The sequence below is a fragment of the Hyaena hyaena genome, unplaced genomic scaffold (genome assembly GCF_003009895.1).
Source record: "Hyaena hyaena isolate Hyena2069 unplaced genomic scaffold, ASM300989v1 scaffold_1899, whole genome shotgun sequence".
NCBI lineage: Eukaryota > Metazoa > Chordata > Mammalia > Carnivora > Hyaenidae > Hyaena > Hyaena hyaena.
The window spans coordinates 1-23,681 of NW_024082539.1; the positions used below are offsets into that span (position 1 = coordinate 1).

Consider the following 23,681-nt stretch of genomic DNA (forward strand, 5'->3'; position numbering starts at 1 on the left):
TAAAAATTTTTTAAAAAATTAGTAATTCTATTTTTAGAGCAGTTTTAAGTTCACAGCAGAATGGAAGGTTACAGAGGGTTAGCCTGTAATGAACCCCCCCCCCCCCCCCGGCCGCCGCACATACATAGAGCACATCTTCCCCCTCTAACCGTATCCTCGCTTGCATGGTACATTTATTATAATTGATTAGCATACAGGGACACAGTGTTACCACTCAGAGTCTATAGTTCATTTACGTTAGGGTTCAGTCTTGGTGTTATATACTTGGTGTTGTTTTGACAAATGTGTCATAACATAGCTGCCATGGTATTGTCCAGAATTTAGTGTCCTACAGAATTCTTTATTGTAAAATATGGCCCTAAAAATTCTTACCTGTTCCTCTCTTCCTCCCCACTTATCCCTGGCAACTGCTGGTCTTTTTATTGCCTCCGTAGTTTGCCTTTTCCAGAATGTTATACATTTGAAATCACACTGTTTTCAGACTTTTCAGGTTGGTTTCTTTCACTTAGTAATAATGCATTTAAGCTTCTTCCTCCATGCCTTTTCATGGCTTGATAGTTCATTTCCTTTGAGTGCTGAAAAACACTGTTTTTCCTTAGAGAAGTAGTCCACTGGCTCCTAGCTCATTTTGGCTGATAGCTGGTGAAAGAACCCTGAAAATTCAACATACATTGAGTTTGTGGACTACTATATAAAATTATAGAGATTATTATTGCATTTTATTTCAGTTTAGAATGTGACAGATGGTAAACAAGTAATACTAAAGTATGCAATAACATGCATATCAAAACATTTGCTACCCGAGTGAGTGAAGTACCCTCCAACACTTTTCTAGGCTGTACTTATTTAAATTAAGCTTCCATCACTCCAATCATCTTTGTGACTACTCTTGGCATTAATTTCAGGGTTAGGTATAAAACTTCATTTTTTTTATTACTTTTTTAAAAAATTTTTTAAAATGTTTTTTATTTATTTCCTGAGAGAGAGACAGTTCGAGCAAGGGAGGGTCAGAGAGAGGGAGACACAGAATCTGAAACAGGCTCCAGGCTCTGAGCAGCTGTCAGCACAGAGCCCGATGCAGGGCTCAAACCCATGAACCATGAGATCATGACCTGAGCTGAAGTCAGACACTTAACTGACTGAGCCACCCAGGCACCCCTTTTATTACTTTTTAATGTTTATTTTTATGAGAGAGACAGAGCATGAGAGGGAGAGGGTCAGAGAGACAGAGGGAGACACAGAATCAGAAGCAGGTTCCAGGCTCTCAGCTGTCAGCACAGAGGCCAATGCAGGGCTCGAACTCTTGAGCCATGAGATCATGACCTGAGCTGAAGATGGATGCTTAACCTACTTAACTGACTGAGCCACCTGGAGCCCCCTAAACTTCATTATTTAACCCCCAAATTTCCAATTAAGTAAAAAGTGATATTAGAGATGGACCATATAACCTTGGAAAGAGCCCAGATGTCCATCAACTGATGAATGGATAAAGAGGATCTATAATGGAATATTACTCGGCAGTCAAAAAGAATGAAATCTTGTCATTTGCAGTGTATTATGCTAAGCAAAATTAGAGAAAGACTAATATCCTATGACTTCACTCATGTGGAATTTAGGATACGAAACAGATGAACATAAGGGAAGGGAAGCAAAAATAATATTAAAACAGAGAGGAAGACAAACCATAAGAGACTCTTAAATACAGAGAACAAATGGGCTTGCTGGCGGGGTTGTGGGTAGGGGTTGGGCTACATGAGCAAGGGGCATTGAGGAGGGCACTTGTTGGGAGGAGCATTAGGTGTTATATGTAGAGGATGAATCACTGGATTCTACTCCTGAAATCACTGTTGTACCGTATGCTAGCTAACTTCAACATACATTAAAATAAGTAAATTAAAAAAAAAAAAAAAGATGGGCCACACAACTATACAATCTTGTCTCTAAATATACATGGCGATTTCAGAAAGTCAGATCTGTATTGGAAAAAGGAATACTTTCTGTGACCTGGGCTGTGAGGCAGCCCGAGAGGACTTCCTGGCATACTTGAGCATCAGCATTTTGATAAAGACATGCATTGCAAAATGACTTTGACAAGTTTGTGTAAAAGTTATAAATTATACTATTTTAATCACTAAGTATGCCTTTTTCATACTTTTAGTAATAATTTTGTATTTAGCACAGTGTATCCCCCTCCTTATAGTTTCTAAAATGAAGATCATTTCAGTGGGATATGCCAAAATGGCAAAATATTAGCAACTTAAGAGTATTTAAATTTTTAGGTGTTTTTCTGATGTGACTTTCTGTATAATAAGGTTGAGCTTTTTCTACAGGTAAAATAATTTTGTAGTTAATAAAAAGAGTAATAAAAGTATAAAATATGTAGCCATATATTTTATAATGCATTTTGAAAATACTAATTTATTTGCAACAGCACTGTGAAATATTGGTTATATGGCACTTATTCCATTTTATATGATAATGTTAAAATATTCAGAATATGAAATGTATTTTAGATTTGCAGGTTTCCTTTCAAAAATACATTGCTGAAGTATTTGAAATTAAACTTTATTGAATAAGAGTTAAATGTTTTAGTTTCTTTTTGGAAGTACTCAATTTAACTTATAAATTATATAAGAATTTTAATTAAGAATATATATATATATATAGCATTGTTAGAATCTTCCTTTCTTTTTCAGGCTCAAACTGCCTTTTCTGCAAACCCTGCCAATCCAGCAATTTTGGCTGAGGCTTCTGCTCCCATTTCTCAAGATGGAAGTAGGTTTATACTTTGGGTTCGTTTTTCTTGAACAGAAACATGTTTAAGCCTTCTTTTACTGAAACAGCAGATCCAAAAATTTTTTTAAACTGTAGCATAATATGTGGTTCAAGTTCCAGTAACAGAAAAAAATGTTTACTTCAGAATATAATCCTTTAATAAAGAAAGTGAACTAGGAATATGAAGATAGGTCTTATAATTTAATCAAAATTAAATGGATTAAGTTAAATCTCAGCCCTGTAAATCCCTAATTTATGACTGATTCATTTATGAAAAAACAGTATATGTGAACTGTGCCCCGTGCTACTGCTCTTGAACTTCATGAACTGTCCTCCATCTTTGTGGGGTTTGAAATTTCCAACCGACACATTTTGGGAAAGTGTGCCAAATTGTGGAACCTCTGCGAGGTCTGTATATAATTCTCATTGGTTCCTTTTCCTTCTGAGTTTATAGAGATTTAGGACAGGGCCCCTAAATAGTACGACTTAAAATAAAAAAGGAGTATTAAATAGGTTTTTGTAGTCATTTGTGTTATAACTCCTTATAGCATTGTTTCTTCTAGAAAATTCATTTTAAGTGACAAACCTTGTAAAAAAGAACTTAAGGAAATGTACCTAACTTTGCTACTAAGTTAAATACTATTTAATATATTGTTCCTATTTAATATATTAATATATTGTTCCTAAGATTTCATTAGAATGTGGTTAGTTTTTTTAAATTCTCTGACACTAAATACATTTTTAAGCTTTTTTTTTTATTGTAGTGCAGAAGAATCATTTCAAAACAGTGTTTATTAAATGAGTTGTAAACTAGCTGGCTCGACAATAAACATTTTAGTCAGTTCTGAGGTGGGGATCAGTTGTATGCTAACGAAATTCTTAAATAGGTTTATTTTAAGAAGAAAAGGCAAGATAATTTATTTGGAAAAATTACTTCCACTCATCACTATTTAGAAATCTGAGGTTATTTCAGTCCAAATGTATTTATATTTTATGACTTTTCACCTTAAACTTTTTCTGTATTTCCCATTTCTAATTATCATTACAGAGACAAGGAGATGATTTGCCAAACTGCTAATTTAAATTCATTATAGTCTGTAAATTAAATGTAGTTTTTAAACACAAGTAGAAGCCCATAGTAACAGTTTTCATTTTAAACATTCTGATGCCTTTTTCCTTATTCCTTCATTTATGTTAGATCTCTACCCTAAACTGTATCCGGAGCTCTCTCAGTACATGGGGCTGAGTTTAAATGAAGAAGAAGTCCGTGCAAATATGGCCTTGGTCCCTGGAGCATCAGTTCAGGGGGTATGTATAGTGTAATTAATTTTGAATTGTATAAAATCATATCATAGGCATAGACAAAAGCTCTCCTCTTCTGGCCAACTCACAAATTTGTAACTTCAGCCTTGACCTCTCTTCTCTAATTTTAGATTGCCTTCTGGGTACCGCTTCTTACATGATCTACTTTCATCCTTTTCCTGCTTTCCTAGCTTATGAAGAGTGCAAACTTCAGATGCCTTTGACTAGTCCATTCTCCTTAGTCTTCTGCATTTAGTCAGCTCCTAAGACCTAGTGATTTTGTCTTCACCATGATTGTTGTATTCACTTTACCCACTCCAGTGCTACTGTAACCCTGTTCAGGGTACTTCTAACCCACATTGTTGCAGTCGTCTCTTAACTTTCTCTAGTGACTTCTATCAGACAGTACTAAGCTGCTGCTAGAGTCATCTTTCTGAAGTACAGATCCGTCATATCTTTTTGGCCATGATCTTCTAACACTCTGAAGTCTAAAGCTCCCTGTAATAAGACCCCAAACTCTAGGTTAAATATAATGTATCTCATAGCCTCTTATTAAGGTCCTTGGTGTAAGGCCATAGCACTGAATAGCGCTTATTATAATTATAGTTAACGCACAAAGACAGGGTCCGTGTCTGTGTTGTTGCCATAACCCCAGTACTTAATATAGTACCTGGCATTTATTTATTTACCAAACACTTATTGAAAACTTGCTTGGATCAGTCAGAGCCCATTTGGTAGACAGTAGATCTCTCAACAGAAAATAAGAAGTTAGACAAAGAAGTTGAAGACTTGAAAAACGCGGGCATGGAACAGAGATGTAATTGCAGAAACGAGTTGCTGCTTCTAGGACTGGGGCTACAGGGAGGAGTTTGGAGTTTTCAGGACCAAACGAGCTTGGGGGAAGGGCCCTTGGCGCTGGGCCTCGGGCCTGGGAGGAGAGGACATTGCCGTCAGTGCTGGTTCTTCGGAGGGGCTGCGGCGGCGAGGCTGGTTCTGGGAGTGGCAGTAAACGCTGGAGAATGGAAGCCACTCCCGCCATCAGGATGAAGAGCGAGGCCCAGGCCGTGCTGCCCCCTCCAGCATCCCGGCCACCTGTGGTGGACGCTGAGAGAAGCCCCCAGAGCAAGGGTGTGTAATCCACACACTTAAAGCCGCAGCCTCACCAGGTGGAGTCTAGAAGGGGGGTTGGGAGCTGACAAGCCGTAGTTCCACAGAGATTGTCATTTCCTGGGCTGAATCAGTAACAGCTTCGTAGTTGCCTTTTAGAAGATGTGATTCTTGGTAAAACTGAGGTTCAGTCCACTTTCCTGTAAGGGAGACCCTCATGCTAAAGCATTTTAGCTTTGCTGGCCACGTAGGGTTTCTGTCGCATATTCTTGTGGTTTTGTTTGTTTGCTTACAACCTGTAGAGTCGTAAAAGTCCTCCTTAGTCCAGGGGCGTATAAGCCAAGTCCGTACCGCCCATATACGGAGGTTACTCCTACCCTCTCCGCAGCACGGGACAGCGCCAGTTATCCTGGCCGGGTCTGGGCCGCGGCCGTGGGCCCGGCCTCTGTGCGGTGTTAATCACTCCTTAGTACTCACGTCCCCAGCTGCATATTTGTAACCTAAAGACAAAAGTGTAAAGTTCACTGCTATAAAAATATTCATGTATTTTAGGTAAAGGAAGTAGGGGCGAACAAAAAGATTAATTGCTATATTTACAGAAGATGTACAGGTACAACCACAGAAGGGAGCCATAGCTACTGTGATTCTTATTTTGGTGACTGATCATGACGCTGCAGTTGGTGTTGTCTCCCTTTGCCTCCTACACATTCTGTACCCCCTTTGCCTTGGACCTAGTCTTTTCTTAATACCTACTGGGGTGACCTAAACCATTTTTGAAGTGTCTGTTTCTCTGGGTTTGTTTTTGTTTTTTAAGTCTATTTATTTTGAGAGAGTGTGAGCAGGGAAGGGGAAGAGAGAAATAGGGAGAGAGTGAATATCCCAAGTGGGGTCCGTGCTGTCAGCACAGAACCTGACACTGGACTTGATCCCACATGCCCTGAGCTGAAACCAAGAGTCAGATGCTTAACCATCTGAGCTGCCAAGTGCCCTGAATCTCTGGGATTCTTGAGCATCTTGCTTTTTTCTTTCGTTTTTGTTTTATTTTGTTGCTGCAGATTTCTTCTAACCTTTTCTATCTGGTGAATTTTTCATTCCAAACACTGTACTGTTATTCTTCGGAAGTGCCATCTGGTCCTTGAGTACACTGAGCATATTCATAGTAGCTCGTTTAAAATCCCAGTCTGCTAATTTTGATTTATTATTTCTGAATTTCTATTAACTGACTTTTCTCCTAATAGGTTACATTTTCCTGAGTGGTTTTTTTTTTTTAAGTCAGAACTGGATATTGTGAAGTTTGTGTTTTCAGGCGCTGAGTCACATGCTGCTTCAGAAGTGTGGGCGCTCACTCGGCAGGCGGTTCAGTCAGTTACCTGTGTGTTAGCTCGGTCCTTCAGAGGTTTGATCTTACACACTGTGAGGGTAGGTCTGAGGCAGCCTTTATCATAGGGTTATTGTAGCCCCTGTACTCAAGCGGGGTGTCCCGTCAGGCTCTCAGCTGAAGGCCCAGGGTATTTAATGAGCACCCCACTCCCGTTGCTAGGGCTTTGGATGTGCCCCCAGCCCCGCGGGATATGTATGAAACCTCAGCCTCCAGCCCCCCACTGCGTGTCCTTTGCCGGGCCTTTGGAGCCCTGTCTCACTGGGGTGCTGGGATTAGTAATCAGCAGACAGTTCAAAGTGACCCCTAGACAGATTTCTGGAGCTTTTTCTCTGTGTAGCTCCCTCCTTTTTGGCACTCAGCCCTGTAAGTTCTAGTAGTCTTTCTAGCTGCTTCTGCCTTCCTGATTTTTGTCTTCTCAACTTATAAGAGCACAGTGCTCTGCCTGGGACTTGTACTTGTGTGTTGCAGTCCACTTAGTGGTCTGGGCACAAAGCCAGGTGAGGATCGGGCTCACCTCATGTGTTCCCCGTCTTTCAGGGTTTGCTGCCCTACGCACGTAGTGTCCACTGTCCAGAGGTAGTTGCTGCCTCGTATCTTTCCAGTTTTCTGGTTATTTATAGCAGGAGAGGAATTCTGGCTTCATCGTGACTGCAAGCAAAATCTATTTTTCTGTTATTTTACTGTTGGACATGGAAGACCTAAGAGGCATCTCAGAGAACCTTCTGGATTCTTTTATTTATTTATTTTTTTTACATATTTTTGAGAGACACAAAGAATGAGTGGAGGGGAAGCAGAGAGAGAAGGAGATACAGAATCTGAAGCAGCTCCAGGCTCTGAACAAATGTTCAGCACAGAGCCTGATGTGGGGCTTGAACCCACAAACCGTGAGATCATGACCTGAGCTGAAGTCGGCCGCTCAACTGACCGAGCCACCCAGGCGCCCCATGAATTCTAAACATAGTCTAGAACCCATTATCAAGTAGCAACCCAGTTTCGCTTGGTACCAGAATTAATCACACCAGCCAATTTAGTAACGTCTGCCTGCCTTTGTTCAGTGGCATATGAAGTCCAAGACAATGGTTAGGTGACGTTCTCATTCCGGGGAGACAGTGTCATGTTCCCAGGCGGAGGCGTTCCTCCTTTGTAAATAAGACCTTCACACCATAGAGCTCAAGGTGAGGGGACAGGCTGCGGAAGTTCTGTGTGTGTTTAGATGTTAATAGAGGAACTATTCCCACAGCCACACCCTGGTTTCCAGACCTTTCATTGTGGCCTTGAAAACAACCGCATCATGTATTTGGTTGCACATTCAGAGCAGTATTCTATCCTGGATGGTAGAACCATCTCAGAATGTGTCTTCCACTGGCACCTTAAATGAGAGATGAGAGCCAGGAGCTTAAGAACCCACATGTTCCACGCCCTGGGCTGGTGTGGTAGGTGGGGTGGACCACAGCAATGCCCTGCGCCCCGCCACACACCCTAGTGAAACACAGTGTATACTGATAAGCCAGTGCTTATGACATGAACCAAATGGAGAGGAAGTGAATAAAGTACCAGGGCTCTATGTCAATACAGTGAGCATATATGTTCTCTGACAGGTTGACGTAGGAGTAAAGAACTGAGTCAAATGAGGCAGTAAGGGATGTGAATATCTAGTCAGAGAACAGAGAGAACTCGACGGCTTTCAGGCAGAAATGAACTTGGTGAACTTGAGAGACAAGACTTGTGTGATGGTAGAGGAAGAAAGTGGAACATGGTAGTAGCAGATGGCATTGGAGGGATAGTGAGGGACGGGTGGTCTGTGGCCTTGTAGACCATGGTAGGGGATTGGGACCTGAGTTGTGGGAGTGGTGGAATCTGATTTCTTTCTTTTCCTTTTTTTTTTTTTTTTTTTTTTTAGATTTAGGGTTTTGCTTTGTGGACCATCAGGAAGACAGTCTAGAAGGTTATTGTAGTAGTCCTTGCCAGAAATAGTTGGTTGCTTGCTTAGAATGGGGGGAGCAGAGATAATGTGGTGTTGGGCACATAATAACATCTACGTATTGCTGGAAAAAATAGATTTTTCAAAAGTAAGAGCCACTCCAGAGCTTCCATGCCCTTTTGTTCTACATTCCAGCCAAACAAAATAATTTATTTAAGTTTTCTGTTTCTGTGCCATGACCTGGTTTTCGTGTGTCTCATAGCTGTAGTCATTCGTTTTGAACCTTTGTAATCTTCTACATAATATTTTCTGGTATGGTGTTCCGATTTCTAGTATAATGTATGTGCGCATTACTCCTGTTAGACTTTTAGCTTCAGGACATGCAGTCATAATTACCACAAATTCTGAAAAAAAAAATTGCAATCCGTGGTGATTATGTAGCTGAGGTTCCTTCCGCCCTGTGACTACTGCTCTGAGCGTCATAGCTCTTAGGTCAGAGGTTCCTTTGACAGATTCCAATGTAGAAGCCTTGCTAAGCTCTTCCCGCGGTGTCTTTTTGGTTGAGGAAAGGCTCCACTTGAACTAGAAAACCAGTTTTGGTCAAGAAAACTTGAGAACATTGAGACACTGGAAACATGGTATGGGCTGGTATGGGCCGTGAACTCCAAGTGCAGCCACCCTCGGGCAGTCTGGTCTGTGCACACGATTGGTCAGTCCGTAAGTGTTCCCTGTGGAGGCTGCGGAAGGACCGCTCCACCCCGTGTGCCAGCTCGCCTGGGACAGGCAGCTGTGATCCTTACAGTGGCACTGGGAGGTGAGAGGGTCTCCCTTTTACAGAAGCTCTGAAAGGGTCACTACATGGCTACAGATCAGACCATATATGGGAGAACCTTCTGGAACATGTGTGAGTTTTCAAGAGTGTGATAATGGCCTTTAAGCCCAGGGATAATACTTTTGAAGGAAGACAAGCAGAGTATACTGTGAATTCAGAGGGCAACGGAGAAAGTCATTGCATCTTTTGGAGGTGATAAATGTAAATTTCCTTAAGAATTAGTAAATAAAAGCGAGGGTCATTTTTGTGTAGATCCATTTATTTGAAGGAAACAGTATGCAAGTTACTTTTTGGGAAATCACAACTGACTAGATTCAAGTTAATTATCATTTTAGGTTTTTTCATGAAGAATGTTTCTAAGTATTGACATGTTGTATATGTTTTTGCCAGCAGCTGGTAGCAAGACCTTCCAGTATGAACTATATGGTGGCTCCCGTAACTGGTAATGACGTGGGAATTCGTAGAGCAGAAATTAAGCAAGGGATCCGTGAAGTCATTTTGTGTAAGGATCAAGATGGGAAGATTGGACTCAGGCTTAAATCAATAGATAATGTAAGTATTTTTAATTATCTTTCAGTTTGTCAGAATAGCTTATGGCATATTAAGTGATCAGTATTAGAATAATTTACAGTGCACGTGGTTTAATTATATTGCGTCTATAATCAAGATTATTTTAAATCCACTAACTTAAATTTTCCCACTTGGAGATGCTGGGACAGAGCTGATACTTCATCACTTTAAATGAAGTTGGTTTTTTTTTTGAGTCTCCTTTCTGGAATAAAGTTCATTGGTCTACGTAGATTACAATTATCCAGATAAAGTTATGACATTCAGATAGGGCATATGTAGCTGTGAGGACTGACCAGTGAGAGTCGGTGGTCTTGTGTGTGTTTTTTAAATAAGGACCATTTAACTTGGGAAGTGTGTTTGCAGGTTTGTTACTTCCATCCTTCAATGTGAATTTAATAGGTCATTTTTGGAGCAAAAGTGCTTTTCTAATTAGGGCAGTCATTATTTTACCTTCGTAACTACTTCTTACCTCCCCATACTGAAGAAATGAAATAGGGCAGTTGCTCTCTGGGGAGGCATTTGGGATGGTTACGGACATGGTTAGTCTTTGCCCCGATTCGTGGTTTTAGGAATTACCTGAGATTCCTTACTGGCCTTAAGTCTTACTAGCTCAGCGTGTCCAACCTTCTCACGTAGAAAATAATGATGATGCTGAGTGTTGCACATCACACCATGGTAAGTGGCCGAGGCTGATCTTGGCAGGAAGCCCCGGCCCCGCCTGCCTACCCAGAGGGCTCAGGGCATCGGTGGCATAGCACGCGGGTAATCTGTGCAGGACACATCACCGTGCTTCTCGGGAGCCCTCACTTCACTTCTCTCCCTTCCTTTTCAGTAGTGTGTGCTTCTCCTTCCTCTGTCCTGGACGACAAGCTACTCTTCACGGGCCCCTGCCTCCATGGCACTTATCCCTGCAGTGGATTTCGCCATTTGGCCAAAACTCATCGTCATTGCTCTGACCATATCACAGGGTGCCGCCTGGTTTTCAGTGCTGCCATGTGTAAACTGTAAGGTATAGGACAGGAGTTCTGTCTGACGCAGCCTAAGAGTAGAGAAACGGTCGAGCTTTGTAGATGCTTTCATGTTTTGGCCAAGTTTTACTCTTAACTTACTTTTGAGAAGAGTATGAGAGAGGGAGACACAGAATATGAAGCGGGTTCCAGGCTCCGAGTTGTCAGCACAGAGCCCAACACAGGGCTCGAACTCATAAACCACAAGATCATGATCTGAGCCGCAATTGGACGCTTAACCAACTGAGCCACCCACACACCCTTGTTTTTGTTTTGTTTTTTTTTAATTTCAACATCTGAGATTGAGAGTTTGTAGGAGTATAGTGGGTTTAGTTCTTTGTTGACTATACTTGAGTTTTTTGTATTTATTTCATAGTGGATTCTTTATAAAAACTGGAGTGGTATTATTGAATGTACTTTTTAGGCTGTTAAATAAACCTTAATCTCATTTGATTAGCCATAATTTAGCCAGTGGGTTGAGGAGTCCTTCAGTTCTAAAGGAGAGTTATGACCTCATACTGTCATTTAAAAAAAAATTTTTTTTTAAGGTTTATTTTGGAGAGGGAGGGAGACACAATCTGAAGCAGGCTCCAGGCTCTGAGCTGTCAGCACAGAGCCCGATGTGGGCTTGAACCCCTGAACTGTGAGACCAGATGCTTAACTGACTGAGCCATTTTAATTCCAAAATGAAGGGGCTGATTGGTCGGGTGGGTCATGATTTGAGGTAGAAATTACTAGTGAGATTTTACATTTTTGCCTTCTTTCTTGGAGTCATTGCCTTGATAAAATCTTCAGTTTCTTTTTTAGGAGTAATGACATATATATTCATGTAGTGGTTTTTTTTCCCCCAAGGGTAGATCCATAACCTGAACAGTTGGTACCTAATTTTTCAGTATTTTTAAACCATATCATTGGGGCGCCTGGGGGCCTCAGTTGGTTAAGCTTCCGACTTCGGCTCAGGTCATGATTTCACGGTTTGTGGGTTCGAGCCCCGTGTCGGGCTCTTTGCTGACAGCTCAGAGCCTGGAGCCTGTTTCAGACTCTGTGTCACCCTTTCTCTTTGCACTTTGTCTCTCTCTCTCTCTCTCAAAAGTAAATAAACATTAAAAAAATTTTTTTTAAATCATATCATAACAGTGGTAAATGACTAAAGTTATTTTCTTATTCTCTAGGGTGTATTTGTTCAGCTGGTCCAGGCAAATTCTCCAGCCTCTTTGGTTGGTCTGAGATTTGGGGACCAAGTGCTCCAGATCAACGGGGAAAACTGTGCAGGCTGGAGCTCTGATAAGGCGCATAAGGTGCTCAAACAGGCTTTTGGAGAGAAGATAACCATGACTGTTCGTGACCGGTAAGTTGACTAGACAGTTGAAACGGAAACCAGATTGGTTTTCCATTTTCTTGGGCTTTTAAGATTCTGTGGCTGTGCTCCTGTGTTGCAGAAGACTATTCGATGGTATTGATTAGCCTTACAGTCTTGCATTTGTGTGGTGCAGCTTTTTCTTAAATAAATCTTTAGAGCATTCTGGTTTTGTATGCGTCCTTCAAGAAGTTACGATCTGTCTTTTTCTCTAGATCGTAGAAAATGAACATTGGAAAAGTAAGCGCACGGCATCGCTGGCCTCACTTTGCAGTTCACTGTGTAGACATCCGGCACAGGCTGGACACGGCCAGGGCCAGGGCCCCTGCGGATCCCCCGGGTCGGGGTGGCAGTTCTAAAAACCAAACCTGGCCTTTAGGGTGGCTCCAAAGCTCTAGTGGTCAAGGTGGAAAGGTAGCATGTGATATTTAGCAGTTGATAAACTAAACATGTGGCACATGAAATCAGGGCCTCTCTGTTCTTGCCCCTTAACATGGGTGTTAAGGGTCAACCCATGTCACATTGTTACAGTCAGCTGTTGGGTTTTAATTCTTCTCCGTTAAACTTAGGTTTTATCTAATTTTGTTTCTAGTTTCTCACACGGTAGGTATTTGGTAAACATTTTGCAGATGGAACACCATAGTTACTTTAAGGAGAATTTCGAAGAGTAACTCGGACCAGTAGGAAGAATTCAGTTTTTCACTTAGCCCATTATGTTCACAGGCCCTTTGAACGGACAATCACCATGCATAAGGATAGTACTGGACACGTCGGCTTCATCTTTAAAAATGGAAAGATCACATCCATAGTGAAAGACAGTTCGGCAGCCAGAAATGGTCTTCTCACAGAACATAACATCTGTGAAGTCAACGGGCAGAACGTCATTGGGCTGAAGGTAGGGGCAGCGCTTCTGCCTGGTGCTGCGGTTTTGTTTTAGCCGCCACCTTTTCCGTTTGTCTAAGTGGTGTTTTCACGTAGACTGCCAGAGCAGACACGAGCCTGGGGGAGTGGGGCCTGGGACTCTGTGCTCTCGGGCTGAGGGAATTAGGTGTAGTCTGGAGTTACCGTCCTATGGCAAAGGCCTTGACCGCTGTCATCTGTGCGGACCTGTGGGCACTGAGGGGTTTGGTGACATTCTGAATGAATGATTGCTCAGCTTTTGTTCAACCAAGAAATGGTAGGAAATGAGTAATGGTTTCCGTGTATACTAGTACCACATTTTCCCCCTCCTCAGATTCCTAACTAAGACTATATTAAGGTCTAAAGATTTTCATTGAGATGTGCTCGTTTCATAAACTTGGTTAGGAATGCACTGTTAACCAGGGGGGGTGTGGAAGCTTTGGATGTGAAGAAAATTATTTCATCTTAAGTCATGAAAAAGATGATTTTTTAGCTCCAGTATTTACTCGGTTAGCAGATTTGTTGCCATCTATAAAATTGCGATTCTGTAGAATTAAACTTGGTGAAACTAGAAAAAATAGCAAATATCAAGGGTCAGATTTGGGAATCACTAGCAAAACTAATGCAGACATATTTACCAAGAATAATGTAATTTCATTTTATTAAATAAAGCCTTAGAATTAATTTTCATTACGTGTTTTTAACAGGACTCTCAAATTGCAGACATACTGTCCACATCTGAGTCTGTAGTTACCATTACCATCATGCCTGCTTTTATCTTTGAACATATTATTAAACGGTGAGTAGACAATACTTAAACCTGCTGTGAGTTAAAAGAGAGCACAGTGCTTATATTAATTCCTACCTCTTGGTTCTTTTACCTAAGGGATGACATGGTGTTTATGTAGAAATTTGAAGTGAATTATTTAAGTCAGAGGAATTGGTAAGGATGAGCCCTCACAGCTTCCCAAGTATTGAATAAAATCCACCACACGTCTCTGAAATGTCGGCATTTTCTGGGAGGAGAGCTGCGGGAGCGGGAGCGGGCAGGCTCTCATTTCTGCTTTCAGTAACGCGGACCACGGTCGCTGCCCGCGTTTCCTCTGCTCAGCAGAAATCCCGTGGGGTCCACGACAGAGAAGTCTTGCCTGTGGGATGCCAGGAGTAACAGTTCCTGTTCCGAAAGCGCCGCAGGAGGCAGGGCGAGGCGCGTGGTGCTCCCTCGGTCCTCAGGAAGGCAGGCGGGAAAGCTGCCGTGGGGGGAGTGGGGGGGCGGCCGGCGTTCCCTTCCCGAGCCCCTTGACAGTCCTGGCTTCTGTCCGCGGTTTTTACCAAGCTAGCTCAGATCCTGTTTTTCAGACTGTCTTGCCTGTGGAAATAGGATCTCAAAGAGTAAAACCATAATACCTTAGTACAAAATCTCTTACGGGCAGGAAAAAAAAAGTTGGAGTCCAGACTAGTTGTCGAGTTCTCTTCCCCCAGTGATAGGCTCTCCCTTCCCGTTTCCCTCCCGGCTCACAGCGGTGGTGTGTGTCTCATTTTCCTTGCTTTTTAGTCATTGGTGTTAATAATCAAGGACTTAATTATATCTCATCTAACTTTCACGCTGGGTATTTTGTGAACTAGATTATCTGAGACTCTTAGACCCGAACTCATTAAAAAGACCTTCCCTCTCCCCGCAATTCCACTTGATTTCTAACAAGGCGAGGCTGGAGTGGGAGTTTTCTTGGACCAGCATAGCCTTTTTGAAAAAAGCCCAAACCTCAGTATTTCATAAACTCTCTCCTAGGATGGCACCAAGCATCATGAAAAGCCTGATGGATCACACCATTCCTGAGGTTTAAACATCATGGCACAATGGAAACTTCGCTGAACTTCTCCAGTTTACTTCTTGGGCAACTTAACTTTATATTATGCACATGAAGCTTTCTAGGAGCCAGAGAGCATATGCTGCATGAAGACCATTTTTTCCTTACATCATGGCTGGGAGTCTTACCCATTTGATCGGTATCTTGTTCACACTTCAAGATCGTTGTAGCCTTACCCTGGTTTTACAGATGTGAAACTTTGGACAGATGTACTGATTTTCATAGAATAGTTTCTCTACTGGAAGCCCGATGCTTTTACAAGCCATTACGATTAGAATGACTGATACAGGCTTAGCTCTGTTAGAACAAATCACCTTTATCCTGTGTATCAAGTAGTGCTGCTCATGTTACTTTAATTCTATGGTATAATTGCATTTTTAATGTGTTACCATAGTACCTGTAGAATGATTGCTTTTTTAGTTCGTGTGTGCACGTGCATGTGTGCGCGTGCGTGTAAAATGCCAGTTAAGTATGCTGGTTCCATTCCATGTAAGCATTATACAGTGTAGGGTGCAAGAGATTGTGTTGATCATCATTAAATTGTAACTACCTTTACTCTCTAAGCTTGAACTGTCGCCTTAACTGTGTTCAGCATCTAGAATAAAAGCCAAAATAGCACTATTGCTGCCTTTCTAAGACCCAGAATGCAGTTCCCTGTCACACTGCCATGTGCCCTGGCCCAGAACAGTTAATGGTACACACGAGCCACTGCATAGCTGCTTAGTTGCATTTGAGATTTTCTAGTCATCGTGTCACGGAGATTTCTTTCTTCCAAAAGTTACTGATCTTACTTTCTGAGAAATGAATCACTATATATTAAATGTAAAAATTCTTTAAGTTTTTGACTTTTTTTTTCATTTGTAGATTAAGTGGAGTAATACCTACTTTTGTCATTTACTCTAACTGTGTAACCTAGCTACTTTGGGATGGCCTTAGGATGTTTTCCAGGTAATTTGTTCCATTTCCTGACCCCTCCCTACAAACCAAGTGGCAATGACACGTTATCCTCATTTGTTTTTTGGTTTGTGCCTATTCCGTTTTAATTAAATATGTATAAATAAAGTTAACCTTTTAGTCTGTTTATGCATCGTTTGGAAACAGTGTTTTTCACCAACCTCGCGCACGACTTAGAAAACAGGCGCGTGAAGCTCACACCCTGGGCCCGCGGGAGTATCACTAGCTGCCTCCGCCTGCGGCCCTGGACGGCCAGCGCGCACGCTCCAGGCGGAGCAGCAGGATGCCGCCCACCTGCCCCCGCCCCGTCACTCAGGCTATGAGATCTATAATCTTGAAAAACATTGTTAGAAGAGCTTTACTCTAAAAATCAGTTCTGTTGCTTTTACAGCTTAGCTTGTTTGAAATTTAGAAAAGCAAACCGAACCTTTCCTGGTTTACTTACCTCATTTTGTTCTCTGAGTTTGGATTATCTGAGGATAGTTCCAAAAAAATGATGAGAAGGTCATTCTTACAAAGTACAGTTTTCTAGAAGGACCAATACTGGAAGTTCTTGAAAAGCAGGAGCCTTAGTAATCATTTAAGAAAATGAAAACTGCTTTCATTACAGAAAAATATTTTTAATGTAGAAAAGATGAGCATTTAATAGCTATAATGAAATAAACCATCCTGTACACAGTAAACTTACTGTTAACAAGAATTGCTAATCCTTCCCCAGGTTCTTAGAATCTGAGGGCAGTAGGTCATACAAAGTAACCACTCCGTGAACACACCCCCCCAAACCCAGCGGGCAGGGCAGCAACTTGTAGGTAAGGAAGACAAAACGGACTCGGGAGTAGCAGAGAGTGCTGCACATGTGCTTGGAAAATTCGGAGTTCAGTGTTGTTTCAGAGTTTTCCCAACACCGCTGAGTATCTCGTGGCTACTTTTCTTTGCCCCGAAGCCTGCCTTCTGGCCCCCAGCACCCCGGGATGGCCATCCGCCTTACAGACGTCATGTCGTCCCCCTAACACCGCCATGTTTTTGCCTGGAGGCTGGCAACCAATGGCTTTCATTGAGTGAAGTCCCCATGATTTTGGAAGTTTAAAACCACAAATACCTCGTGTGGTAAAACTTCTAATTACCGTCATTGCACATTCACCAGTTCATTTCAAAGTTTGGTTTAAGAATACATTAGAGTTCAACTTAACATTCAGGAGAGGAAAAGGCACTTAATACTGCAATTTCCAGAACATAATTTGTCGGTCTTCCCCTCCTGTGATGATACTGCTACACTGTTCGTTCATCCACATACATGTCACAGCACCTAGGGGAAAGAGACCGTGCGGTTAGGCAGCAGGCTGGCCGGGGCCCCACAGACGCTGTCAAGTGCGATGCTGTCTCCTCTCATCCTGTAAGCGGTGTCTAAGTGACCAGTACGGCTCGGCACGAGGAACTTGTGAGGAGTAAGAAAGCCCTTGAACGTAAAGCTGAAATAACTGAGGACTGGGCTACAGGGCCGAGGGCGAATACGCACACCAGCAGGGCACACGGGAGGGGAAGCGGTGAGGGGCTGCTGTGAGGCTGCAAGTTCCATTTACCGGACGGAGTCAAATGTTACTTAAAGCCAGCACGCTGAGAGTGACATAAACAGATCCCTTTAGAATGTTGAAAAATAGCCATGTGACTGAATGACAGAGGGAAGAGAACGTAGGGGAAATCAGTGGTCACGGTGGAAAGGTAAACTGATCTTTATCACCTTAGAAACCGGAAGAATGGAAAACCGGAATCTTTCCGGGGACCAGGAGGCAAGCATGCAAATGGAAGCATATAATGAGTCTCCCAGAGACAGTAGGTGGGGAAACGGGGCAGAATGATGAACACACGTCCAAACCCCCGCCTCCCCACGGGGAGCCACTCCTCCGGGACAAAACTCCTTAAAGGAGGAGAACAGGGGGCTACGGAGTCGGTGGTGGGAGGAAGATCGTTTTCATTCAAATTAACTACTTTTGTGTTGTTTTAAAAAAACTTGGTGCGTCCATTTAAAAACAAGTTGGAGTTTTTCCTATGGCTTTTAATGCTCCACGTGGAAGTTCATGCAAAAGCTTCCTTTCCGGAGTCGAACGTCCATCACCATAAATGTCAGTCCTGAGGGATCGGCCGCCCGAGACGCTGGTGGGGAACACTGGCAACAGGGAGGGGAACAGGGCCTTCGCTGCCCGGGAAGAGAGGGTTTCCTCAGGGGAAAAGCAGGTTTGAGGTCAGCATTTTAGGAAGAAAGGTCAAGGCGCGCGCTCGCCGGCTTACCTGTGTGGCCCGGTATCCGCTCGCTCATTTTGCCCGCGAGGAGGTCCCAAACGAGCAGTTCACCGGACTGACTGCCCGACAGAACGGAATTCCCGTCCCAGATGAAGCACCTGCAGCAGTGATTTAGAAAGAACCAGCTGCTCACTCATCCAGCAGGAGGGGCGCGCTCGACGCTGGCCAAGGCCCGCCCGAGCGACACGATCGCGACCTTGTGGGTCGGTGTCTCCCCCCGCTAGGAACCCAGGCAGCCTACCTCTGGGGCTTGTCCGAGGCCATAGAAGAGATGAGCATTCCCGTCTGCACATCGGTGACGTTCAGGCAGCCGTCGGCACCCGTGCTCAGGACGTGGCGGCTGTCTGCAACACGAGGCCGGGCACAGCGGGTGCGGCCTCAGAAGCGCGTGGCAGGTGGTTCCGGCACAGCGCTCCCTCTCCTTCCCCCTGCGCTACCTGTACTCGACCAAGGACTCCCCTCTCCTTGGGATGTTGGTTTCTAAGACCCGGGGCTGATGACCCTTTGGTGTGAGGCCGTTTGCATGTGATGAATCAGTTTGTCTGAACTGACGGATCAGAACCTTGTCCACTCTGGCTTTTCTCAAGGTACAATGGCCCAAGAGGACCGTGTTCTGCCACGAAGCAGCCTCAGACACAGGCAGAGCTGCCTGGTTTTCTTTCTACACCTTACTATTTTAGAGGAATGATTCCGACTCCCCCCGTGTCATCTGTATTAAAAAGGATAATACTACCTGGGCTAAAAGCAGCATCACATACGGTCCCTGAATGGCACGGGATCTGGTGCAGTGCGGTGGCCGTCGTGAGGTCCCAGATACTCACTGTGCCTTCTCTGGTGCCTGAGACCAACATCGTCCCCGTAGCATTCAAGCTAATTGTATCTACCTAAGGAGGGAAACAAAGTATTCCACTTAGAATTCCGGCCATCAGCTGTCTCCCAGGCTGACTCACCTGTGTGGACGCGATAAAGGTTCAGCTCTAGTGGACAGCGTCCTGAGGGGCTAATGCACGTGCATTCCTGCATCGTCTACTGAACTACTGAGAAGTGAAATCCATCATGTGCTACTCAGTAACTGAAATATTGCCGGGGGAAATGTAATGTGGTTTTAAAATAGCCTAAAATCGGGGCGCCGGGGTGGCTCAGTCGGTTGAGCATCTGACTTCGGCTCAGGTCATGATCTCGCAGTTCATGGGTTTGAGCCCCGCATCGGGCTCTGTGCTGACAGCTCAGAGCCTGGAGCTGCTTCAGATTCTGTGTCTCCCTCTCTCTCTGACCCTCCCCTGCTCACACTATCTCTCTCTCAAAAATAAATTAGAAAAAAAAAATAGCCTAAAATCGGGACACCTGGGGGCTTCAGTCGGTTAAGCATCCCACTTTGGCTCAGGTCATGATCTCGCGGTTTGTGAGTTCAAGCCCTGTGTCGGGCTCTGTGCTGACAGCTCAGAGCCCGGAGCCTGCTTCGGAAGCCACGACCTCCTCTCTGTCCCTTTCCCACTCACACTCTCTCAAAAAATAAATGTTAAAAAAAATTTTTTTTAATTGCCTACAATTGAGAGTTTCAGAATAACTGAATTATAAATCGCAACAAGGTGCCAGAGCAGGCACAGCTCATCCACGTTATTTGAGGGGTCTGGGGAAATGGGCATCTCCCCAGGGTAGTGCTGCACGCCCCCAGCATTACATTCGCCATAACAGTTCTCAACCTCAGCTCAGCTGTCGCCCCTGCAGGTCACACACCAGTTCACCCAGAGGAGACGCAGTACCGCGAGCTCTCGTGGGAGAAGCAGTGCTGTGACCCAGCGGTAGTGGAAGGCCAAGGGGCTGCGGGCCGGCTTTGGGTCTGCCTACTCGTGTGCGCTTGGGCGGCCCGACACCAGGCCCGCGACCTCGGCTGCTGGGGGTGTCATGCTAGACCGCCCTACTTCGGTGTCAGAAGACATACTTTGTTGCCCCAAATAGTTCGAGGGGATCCAAATATTCGTCGTCATGCTCAGAAACTGGTATTTTGGAAACCAGATGGGACAGTAGCTAATTCTCAGGGAAACAGCAAAATGGAGGAAAAAAGACAAAGTAGGCTTGGAAACGCAGAGAGGCGAGTCAAAGACAAGAGCTGGGAGCCCACACTCCCCGACCAGGGAAGTAAAATGAGGCAGGAAATTGAAAGCGCGGGGAAGACGGAGAAGAGCCCCACCCCCTCGCGCGGCCCCGCCCTCTGGGCTGCGGTGGCCCAGTGCCCGCACTCACGCCCACGTCGTGTTCCAGCTCGGCCAGCGTGTCGAACTGGTGTCTCCTGGGGCACGTCATTTCTGCAGGGACACCGGACCACACCTGCGGCGGAGCATCACGGGACGTATTTGCAGACATCGAGCGCGAAACCGTTTCTAACACACCCAAGAAAAGTGCTCTGGACCAACCGGCTCCCAATTCGCCTACTTGCCAGCAGCACAAAGCTGCGACGTGGCTTCCGGCCCCTTCCTACACTGCCCACGCCTTCGTTCCTGCCCCCGGCGCCTGCCCAGGGCCCACCGGACCGTGTCTGTCTCTATCCTCTGAACTTGGCCGTTGTCAGCCGTGGTCTCTGTGTGAACTAGGGAAACCCGACTGCACAAGTGCCGTAGCGGCTGTATTTCGAGAAGACCCGAAAAGGCAAGTTGCCGAAAAAATTAGGAGACTTTGGTGCGGGCAAGAACACTGTCTGTAAGAAGGAGGGGAAATCCTGAAACTCTTGAAGGAATTCTAATAGTTTCAGGCTCTTGCTTTCCTTTTACAGAGATGCACCCTGGAACCTGAGGGTGCCGAACACTGGTGTGGCCTTCACAAGGCAGCTGGGCAGGGTTCCAGAGCCAAGGCCAGGGGCGGCCCCACATCCACAGAACGGGGAACGGACGAGCGTCTGTTCTAACTTGGACTCGAATGCACTCTCGGTTCACGATTCCCCACTTTAGCCTGATGGTTTCTGATTAACTGGTTAACTGCCAGCACAAACCGTGTGAGATTAAGAGCACTGCTACTGTATACAGTTGGCCCTTAAACAATGCAGGGGGTCAGGGCTCTGACCCCACATGCCATGCACTTGAAAATCTACTTATAACTTTTGACTCTCCCAACACTTAACTACTGATGGCCTGCTGTTGACCGGAAGTCTTACCAGTAACCTCAACAGGTGACTACTATGTACGGTAACCTTCCCATAAGATAAGCTGGAGAAAAGACAATGCTAAGGAAATCATAAAACAGATTTACAGCAGTGTATGTATTCACCAACTAAAATCCACGGATAAGTGGGCCTCAGCAGCTCAAACCTGTGTTAACCAGGGGCCCAGCTGTATTTTTCCGTAACTGGGTCTCCCCAATTCCATCATTTACCCCCTGGTTGAGCGCACAGCACAAAAATCATGAAAACTTCCTATTAAGAGGTGTACACATTAAAAAAACACAGGCAGGGGCGCCTGGGTGGCTTGGTCCGTCGGGCCTCCGACTTCGGCTTAGGTCATGATTCACAGTTCGTGGGTTCCGGCCCCGCATCGGGCTCTGTGCTGGCAGTGCAGAGCCCTCTTCGGGTCCTCAGTCTCCCCTCTCTCTGCCCCTCCCCTGCTCCCGCTTGCTCTGTCTCTCCCTCAAACATAAATTAACGTAAAAAACAGGCGTTAACTTTTAGTAACTTTATATATCACTTATACACTTTGTGAAAAATAGTGAAGTGACTGACCACGTTAACAACAGATAGAATGGTTTATAATACTTGCATTCTCCAAACGTTTTAAGTTAGAAATTCGATATTAACCTTCACTGTGGAGTCCCACGATCCGGAATAGAGCCGGCTGTCACGCCAACAGATCTTACTAACGGCATCGTCATGTCCCATTAACGTGTCCTGGCATCTTCCAAATGCTATAGAATAAAAATAGCTAACATACAAGATAATGAGAACTGTTAAAAAGCATTCCAGCTTAAGTTTAACACTCTTAAGCACATATTCAAGGAATATTATATTGTTCAATTCTGTACTTACTAAGACCCACTAGACTTACAAATTTACCTGTTCTCCTATTATGAGACCAAATTACTCAAAATCTGAATTTAAAACTAGAATAATCTCCGGGAAGGACTCATCTGTGTTTTCACCTCAGTTTAACACACAGAGTAAAACAGTCCAGTTGGAGAAATTATTAGATTCAGATGCTCACAGTCAAAGCCGCCAGTACTACCCTTATGCAGTGTCTGTTCCTTTCTGAACACAAGGAGGTGCATCTCCCCAGCGGAAGGCCTGTCCCTGCCTGCCTTCCGCCCTCAAAGACAGCTGCTCCATGCAAGGAATTACACGCGGAGCACGTGCAAGTACCTACACGTTGTTATCCCACGAAGAACTTATGACAGTGGCATCTCCTGGCAGAAGCAAACAAGATGATAAAGCCTAAAATACAAATGGTTTGGCATTAATCACTTGCGATAATTAGCAAGTCCCTAACGTGGTGACATTATCTTGTAAACCCTCCTTTCCCCCAAATTAATGGTCACATTCTGCTTATTTTGGCCTTCCTCATAGTTAGGAAGTTTTTATTCAACTGGCCAATTCCAGATGCTTAATTTCTTCCCAAACATAGAAAGTCCAAGTGTGTGCAGTGTGTGTGGACCGGCCTGAGGGTTTTCAGGGGCTCTGGGGGGCTCTCACTGGGCTGGAGAAACTCCTAACATGGGCAAATCGTGGGGTGGGTGGAGGTGGGGGCTGGACTTTATCCTCAAGAACCCTCTCTGGATTACAGCCTTCCATGCATAGGGAGGACTTTGAAAACTCTTTAGGGAATCTCAAAACCTTTTAGACGGTTTACATTAATAATAAAGTGTGGCTTTTTCAGAAGAACTGGGTTTCTAGTATCAGATGTCCTAACAACTCAGAAATACATAAGTTATTTACGAAATACAGAAACGTTTAGTTTGAGAGTTCCAGAAAGATTTATGAAGTAGAGGATTCTACTGGGTAGCACTTCAAGTTTTCTAGGCTACAACTGAAATCACGGTATTATGAGAAAGACATACCCTGCAAAAACTTTAAATTGAATTTGGGAGTAATCTAACTAGGGCATTCTGTGGATACCACACAGGAATAAACCCAATTGTCTGGGGAAGAAATGAAATGTCATTACACGTGTTGAAGATAAACTGCTATGTGAATCTCCACCACAACGCCAATTCAACATGAAAACAAACTCACCATATTTGAAAACGATATACTTCTTTGTAGCATTTTGGATTCCTTAGAAAACATCTTCAAGGTGGAATCTAATGTAATAATGAGAAGGCAAACATATGAGAAAGATTTCCTGACCCTTGCAGAGGTCGGGGAACAGCCAGGGGCCAGCAGGCAGCACACTTGTGTGGGGAGCCAGGGGGCAGGTCGGGGGGCTGATC

The 23,681-nt window shown here is 44.2% G+C and overlaps 2 protein-coding genes across 2 annotated transcripts in view; one reads left to right on the forward strand and one right to left on the reverse strand.

The window, feature by feature from the left end:
- Positions 1 to 2,676: 2,676 nt before the first annotated feature.
- Positions 2,677 to 16,103, forward strand: LOC120226927 (syntenin-1; the record flags this gene model as incomplete). Its single annotated transcript, XM_039225103.1, has 7 exons — positions 2,677 to 2,775; positions 3,974 to 4,083; positions 9,712 to 9,870; positions 12,068 to 12,243; positions 12,976 to 13,147; positions 13,860 to 13,951; positions 14,942 to 16,103. Coding segments are annotated over 7 exons (863 nt in total), but the record flags the coding sequence as incomplete, so codon positions are not given.
- A 470-nt stretch (positions 16,104 to 16,573) lies between these two features.
- NSMAF (neutral sphingomyelinase activation associated factor) overlaps positions 16,574 to 23,681 on the reverse strand; it is a 61,580-nt gene continuing 54,472 nt past the window's right edge. The window contains exons 24-31 of the mRNA XM_039225104.1: positions 23,485 to 23,552; positions 22,619 to 22,686; positions 22,057 to 22,180; positions 20,517 to 20,600; positions 19,006 to 19,156; positions 18,514 to 18,616; positions 18,261 to 18,370; positions 16,574 to 17,280 (exon numbers count right to left, since the gene is read on the reverse strand). Coding sequence (XP_039081035.1) covers positions 17,186 to 17,280; positions 18,261 to 18,370; positions 18,514 to 18,616; positions 19,006 to 19,156; positions 20,517 to 20,600; positions 22,057 to 22,180; positions 22,619 to 22,686; positions 23,485 to 23,552 — 803 coding nt within the window. The 3' untranslated portion in view covers positions 16,574 to 17,185. The remainder of the gene's footprint in view (positions 17,281 to 18,260; positions 18,371 to 18,513; positions 18,617 to 19,005; positions 19,157 to 20,516; positions 20,601 to 22,056; positions 22,181 to 22,618; positions 22,687 to 23,484; positions 23,553 to 23,681) is intronic.